General features: G+C 33.0%; 1 protein-coding gene across 5 annotated transcripts in view; it reads left to right on the forward strand.

Annotated features, from left to right (window-relative positions):
• LOC122258862 (uncharacterized) overlaps positions 1-7,500 on the forward strand; it is a 42,972-nt gene that overhangs the window by 20,786 nt on the left and 14,686 nt on the right. For 3 of the 5 annotated variants that reach the window (XM_043025129.2, XM_043025133.2, XM_043025131.2), the window contains exons 3-5: positions 5,499-5,621; positions 5,780-5,959; positions 7,469-7,500. The exon at positions 7,469-7,500 is cut by the window's right edge and continues 228 nt beyond it. In XM_043025129.2, coding sequence (XP_042881063.1) covers positions 5,499-5,621; positions 5,780-5,959; positions 7,469-7,500 — 335 coding nt within the window. The remainder of the gene's footprint in view (positions 1-5,498; positions 5,622-5,779; positions 5,960-7,468) is intronic. The other 2 variants (XM_043025130.2, XM_086553977.1) reach the window with 1 other exon arrangement.

Genomic DNA, 7,500 nt, shown 5'->3' on the forward strand with positions numbered 1-7,500 from the left:
CTTACCCTCTCTCTCTTCATTTCTTTATCCCCTCCTCCCTCTATACTTGTCCCGTTCTCTCTTATAGTTAATAAAATGGCTGTTTGTAATACAATTAATGATGGTGATGATGTTTACTATTAAGTATAAATGTCTATCACTACAGAAAGGGAATAATAAAGAATAAAGTGATAGGCAAATATGCATAGAAAAGGATGATTGTTGCATGTAGGCTAAAGTGAGGTAATGAAGGAAATACAAGGGAATGGGAAAAAGTTAGGATAATAACAATCCTGCATTAAAAAATAGAGAAATAATATGCTGCCGAAAAGAGAGAACTGACAGACACGACAGCAAGGCACATGACAGACTGGTTGAATGGAAAGCGGAGAAGTTCTGCCGCGACAGGGAGCGCAAGAAGCAGATATAGTTGTCTCCGAAAGACAATATTTCTGTTGCCACACCTCCATCCCACCACCAAAAAGAATTGACTAATGAGGAGGAAATAAATAAGTGAATGTATAAATTATGAGATTATAACTGGAGGTAAAAAAAAAATATATATTGTTTTATCTTTGTATGGATAGTATGTAGAATGTCCATTTTAATTTTATGACACTATATGATAGAAAAAAACACCATAGCAATCTTTATGAATACGGTTAAAAAACACTGAAATAAATCCATCTCAATGATGTTTATCCCTTTAACCCTTATCTATCATTCCTTGCCCTTCCATGCTTCACACGTAATCTTTATTTTACATTTTCTCTCACAATTTATCCCTTTCATATTCACATTTCTTAAAAAAAAAAAAAAAAAAAAATCTTTTATTCCTCTTTTCTTTCTTCGACTTTCACTTTTTCTTTCCGTTCGCTCTCGTGCAGATTTTTTCTCGTTTTGAGATAATGAAAAGTCTTATATTGATCATTATGATAACAAAAATAATCTCTATGACGTTTGTAATGTCAATAATGACAGGCAAGTTTTTAAAGATAATGATTAAAATTACTACCATGCCCACACGTATCTTTATTTAAAATCTACGATGACGAACATCTCGTTTAAAATACATATATTCTAACCTGTTGTAGGGATTTTGTTTACACTGAGTTTATTCTAACCTGTTGTAGGGATTTTGTTTACACTGAATTTATTCTAACCTGTTGTAGGGATTTTGTTTACACTGAATTTATTCTAACCTGTTGTAGGGATTTTGTTTACACTGAATTCAGGCCTGTTTAGAAAGAGTGGAAATGCCTTTCTGGAAATGTTTTTATAACGGCAAGATGTTGAAGGACTTAAATACTTATATCAAGAGGCCTTTGCGGAATATCTAAATTTGTAGCGACGTTATTGTTAAGTGTTGCATTGCTCTCTATGTTATTACTCTTATACAGCTATTGATATCAATATCATTTTTATTAGTATCATCATCATTATGAATATCATTATTATCAATATTATCATTATTACTACTCTTATTATCATTATAACTATCATTATCTCCGTTATTATCTTAATTATTATGAATATTATCATCATCAAAATTATTATCGTTATCATTATCATTACTATTAGTATCATTATTAGTTTCATTATCATTATTGTTTTCATTATCATTGTTATTATCATTATCACTATTATTATCATTATCATCACTATCATCGTTATTATCATTAACTGTAAACATGGGCGTTGTGCGGTCAGCAGGCGTGTGCTAAGATGAGATTCGTTGAGCAGGCTTTCGGACGCAGAGTGTCAGTGTGACACGAGTGGCACGTAGAGTGGCAAGGGATGAGCCAGACGAAACTTCGAGTTAACAGGGTTTATTCTTCAAGGCAGCAAACAGGACAGAGTGAACAGGAGCTCAACAGAGTGTGGTCCCTTGTCTTCCTCGTTTAACAATATTATTATCATCACCCTCACCATTATCTTTATTATTATTATGATGATGATTATTATTATCATTATTATTATTATTAATGTTATTATTATTATTATTATTATTATTATTATTATCATCACAATCATCATCTATGTATGTATGCGTATATATATATATATATATATATATATATATATATATATATATATATATATATATGTTTATGTATATATGTGTACATATACGTATATGTACATATGTATATGTATATATATATATATATATATATATATATATATATATATATATATATATATATATATATATATATATATATATGTGTATATATTTATATGTGTGTGTGTTCATATGATGAAATAGAAAATGAAATTGATTAAAGAAACGGATAAACGCTGCATAACTGCCTCCACTGCAGCATATCAATACGGGAGATATAAATAGATTGTGGCGCGTGTGAGGTCATTTCTTCCTCCCTGCCGTCTGCTTTCTTCCCATTTCCTTTCTCTGTCTCTCCGGCTATGATATATTTATTTTTCTTTTCCATTTACTATTTCTCTCCATCCTTTTCTTTTTCTCCTTTCTCCCTTCCTGATTTCCTCCTCCTGGCTCCTTCTATCTTGCATGCTGCATAATTGCTAATGACGTCATCCCCATCCCTCGTGACCGAACAATTTGAAAGATATGACTCTGACGCCTGAGCTGGGGGGGCGGAGGGGGGGGGGTCAAGGATGGTGCAGTGTTGTCGGTCACGTTCATTTCAGAGGCCGCAGGTAGCTCCAACTAAGGATAAGGAGTGAAAAAGTGAAGAAAATATATACATATTCAGTGTGAATATTTGCCCCTCAGATGTTCCTCTTGCACCGATTTGCTTATCCCGTACCCTCCTTCTAATGAAAATCTTTAGACATTATGTAACCATTATCTCGTTATCATTCGAGAAAAGTATGTTGTGTTTATGTTTTTTCTGCCTTACGACAGTGAGGAAGAAAATAAGAACAAAGAAAAATATGCGATTGAGAATATATCCTTGTCATCAAGTCTTTTTGTCAAGAATTTTCCGTTTTCTTTACGAAGGAATAAGTTAAAGAGAGGGAAATATACAAACAGCTCATAAAATGGATCGGTTAATTTTATGATTTTTACGTAACTGATTTCCCAAATTCCGAGGTGTCACTGCTCAGTTCTCTATATTGAGGTACTCTAAGCTTCGTTCTTCCCCTGTATATTACCTACATCTCGTCTTCATTCATTTGTTTTGAGTTTATTTGTATAGATTATCCCTTGGATCTATACTCCATCTCTCACCAGCTCTCTGATGAATCCCTTCTAATTATCTGGGCGTCTCCGGTAGTGAACCCTCCCCCCCCATCCTCCCATGCCCTGCCCTTCCTCTCCCTACCCGTGTCCCCCCGCTCCTCGTCCTTCGCCCTCCCATACCCAGCCCACCCCTCAGGCCGACCAACCGGAAGGGCGTTACTCACCCAAGAGCGTAAATGCGCTCTCCGGTGGGTAGGAAATCAAATGAATAGGCGGAGTCTGACGCGAGAAGTCTGAATTTTGAATGAAATTACTGTCAAAGTTCAAAAGAGGAAGAAGTCGAGTAGAGATGCTCTCCCATTATCTTAAACCTAAAAGAATGTTATCTCTTACTTGCCCTTGCTTTGTTCACCACCAAAACAAACTTCTGCAAACTTCGGTATGTGGCAATGGAGAGAGCCCTTGGCTGCAAGCTGCATAGCCAACCTTCTGGTCATGTCTTCGGGGTGATAACAAAGTCTGCAGGTGAGGAAGCAGACTGGGAATACCTACAGTAGAGTTTGTGATTTTAGTGTTACATCAATATTCGACCATACACTCGGAAATATGCACACACACACACACATATATATATATATATCTCGCATATGTGTGTGTGTATGTATATATATATATATATATATATATATATATATATATATATATATATATATATATATATTTATGTATATATATATATATATGTATGTATATATATATATATATATATATATATATATATATATATATATATATATACGTATATATACCACCAACTACTTTATCCTGTTTCACCTGAAGGAGAAATGGCCGCAGGGAAGGTGTCTGAGAAGTAGCAGATGGCGAGGAGAATGACTGTGTATATAAGGTTTCTGGTAACTGTAGCAACTCCGTGCAAAACCTGGATTTTTGTGAACAGATCTAAGAAATATTCTTTTCCCGTTACTCATGTGAAGTGATAAGAAATGGTAAAGGTATGAAAAACTTTTTTTTTCAGAATACCGCTTACAGACATATCCATTATTTGTTAAAACAAAAAACAAATCATATAGCTAGTTTCACCTACCAGAATACACGATATAAAAGGTTTCATGTAAACAACTTATTGAATCATTAATGATTTCTAAACAAAAGTGCTTCTCGCTTATTGAAATACCACAAAATCATACGATAAAAAACGTAAAACACATAATAAACCCATACAAACACGATAAAAAACACAAATATATATACATATATACTATATATATATATATATATATATATATATATATATATATATATATACATATATATATATATATATATATATATATAATATATATATATATATATATATATATATATATATATATATATATATATATATATATATATATATATATATATATATATATATATATATATATATATATATAAATATATGTATGTATGTATGTATATATATATATATATACATATACATTATATATATATATATATATATATATATATATATATATATATATATATATATGAATATATATATACATATATATATATATATATATATATATATGTATGTATACATATATATATATATATATATATATATATATATGTATACATACATATATATATATATATATATATATATATATATATATATATGAATGTATGTATACATAAATATTTGTGTATGCGTCCATGTGCGTGTTTGTTGCTCGAGGTGAACCAGGTGGTTCTCCACCCTCGGAGTAGCCCGTCCTCGGGCAAGGCAACGTCCTGCCGCGTCCGAGTGTGTGTGTGTGTGTTAATTAGTTATATGTATGCGTATGTGTATGTACATTATATATACATATATATATATTATATATATATATATATAGATAGATAGATAGATAGATAGATAGATAGATAGATAGATAGATAGATAGATAGATAGATAGATAGATAGATAGATAGATAGATATGTATGTATGTATATATGTGTGTATGTATGTATATATATGTATGTATGTATATGTGTGTGTGTGTGTGTGTGTGTGTGTGTGTGTGTGTGTGTGTGTGTGTGTGTGTGTGTGTGTATGTATATATGCATATATGCATATTTACATATATATATATATATATATACATATATATGTATATATATATATATATATATATATATATATATATATATATATATATATATGCGTGTTTGTGTATGTATATGTATATTATATATATATATATATATATATATATATATATATATATATATATATATATATATATATATATATATAGTCTTGAGTTAAAGTTTGATTCCAACTTTGTTTTGCTCCTTTAGGTTCCGGAGGCGCCACGAAGAGTCGACCCCCAGCCTTTACCATGTCGTCACGTCACGAGCCTAAAAACGAGAAGGTGGGACCTGGACCAGGCCAATATAACGTCACGGGACTCTCCAACAAAGGTCAGGACTTGTCCAGATTACTGGCTGTCACTGTTGGATTTTTTTAGTCTCGCGTTAATCGTTATAACAGTACAGTTATTATGTTAGCTGCTCTAGCGCACCCGTGACTACTCCCCACTTTGTTCCAAGACGATGACCTTCCCCTCTGGTACCCCCAGCAGGCAAGGATGAACCAGCGGCCGCCTCCATGCATATTAAGCCTAAAGACCCCAAGGTCTACGTAACTCCTGCACCTTGTGATTACTCTCCTGAGAAGGCGGAAAGGAAGGTCAATGAGGCGTCCCCATGCTTCTCTTTCGGGGTCAAGGCGGATCCTGGAAAACCGTTTGAAGCGCCAGGTAGGTAGAGCAAATTAAGATGCTGAAATAAAACTCGGAAATTTCAGTGAGATATTTAAGAAGACTCTTTCGGATGATTTATCCTTTGATTAAGCCAAAACCTATTTGAAAACATTTTTTCTATGTTCAAGTTATCATGTAACGTAAGTATGTGCAGCATGTAGTGTTGAAACTTCTATGATTTACTTAGCAACTCTGCAAATTTTACTGTAATCTCGTGTTTCATAATGTATGCCTATATACTGCATTTTTATTATTTTTCATAGATTACATCTACTTAATTCTATGAAAACAACGCAATCCTATAATTCATCATCTGCTCTAGAGTGTTTGCAATGCCCTCCTGGCTACGATGTCCTTACTACGTCAGCACATTACTTTTAATATATACATTGGCCTTAATGCAATAGTTGCTTCACTTTCATCTAGACGGAAATTAAAGTCGAAATACAATACTAGGATGACCAAGCGCACTTCTCTAATTCATTAGGACTTAAAGTTCATTAACGCGCGCACACGTACACACTTTTGTTGTTTATTTAATATACATATATAGATAGATAGATAAATAAATAGATAGATAGATAGATAGCTACAGGTATTTTGGGCAAATTTCTACAACACGTGTGTGTGTGTGTGTGTGTGTGTGTGTGTGTGTGTGAGTGTGTGAGTGTGTGAGTGTGTGTGTGTGTGTGTGCCCGCGCGCGCCTTCATCATCTCTAGAATTTTCCCCAAAATGTATATGTATGTATATGTATATATGTGTATAAATATATATATTTTTTTTCTTTTTTTTCTTCTTCTTTTTTCTTTTTTTTACCACACTGTTAAGTCTCTTGTTCTTTTCATAAAACATAATATTCCAAACATATGGTAGTATTTTATGGTTATACTTTCAGATTTCTTGAGGAAATTATTCGTTTCAACAGGATTTATACATGTAACCGATAAGAAACTACAGGAACTATAATCATAACACTCATTTACACATGCAGTCACGGTAGTTGCCTCGTCATCCATGCTGTTTGTAGCTCCCTTTAGCTATTATTGTGCTTCACGCTACGTATTCGTACTAAAATAGATTTACTCTTTACACCAATATAATCATCTCTGCCACAATCTTCGGCCTCTATAGATTTGGCCCCAAAGCCTTGAGGTTATATTATCTGCTAGCGCAGTTTTTGCGGAGGACACTTTTTGTCTCCGGCGTCGTCAGCAAATAGCATGGATGACTCGGCAGTAACATTCCAACAACCTTTTTCCTTATTATCATTGAAAAGATTAGTGCTCAGCTCATCCACTTCTGGTTTTGGTCAGTAAAATGCCATCGATCACAACGATGCTAGAAGGCTATCATTTCATGATTATCACGATTCCCAATTCGTTGATATGACTCCCTTAAAAAAATGGATTATTTTATTTAAGAGTTTAATGATCATATCCAATGGTTTCCATGCCTCAACTACACACCTGAAATACTAAGATATTCAGCCATGTTTTTGTCCACAGCCCCGAACAGTTATTCCATCCCGTCTCTCCTT

Source organism: Penaeus japonicus, unplaced genomic scaffold, assembly GCF_977035675.1.
Source record: "Penaeus japonicus unplaced genomic scaffold, GWHDUDI00000001_assembly GWHDUDI00000029, whole genome shotgun sequence".
In the NCBI taxonomy this organism is placed as follows: Eukaryota; Metazoa; Arthropoda; class Malacostraca; order Decapoda; family Penaeidae; genus Penaeus; species Penaeus japonicus.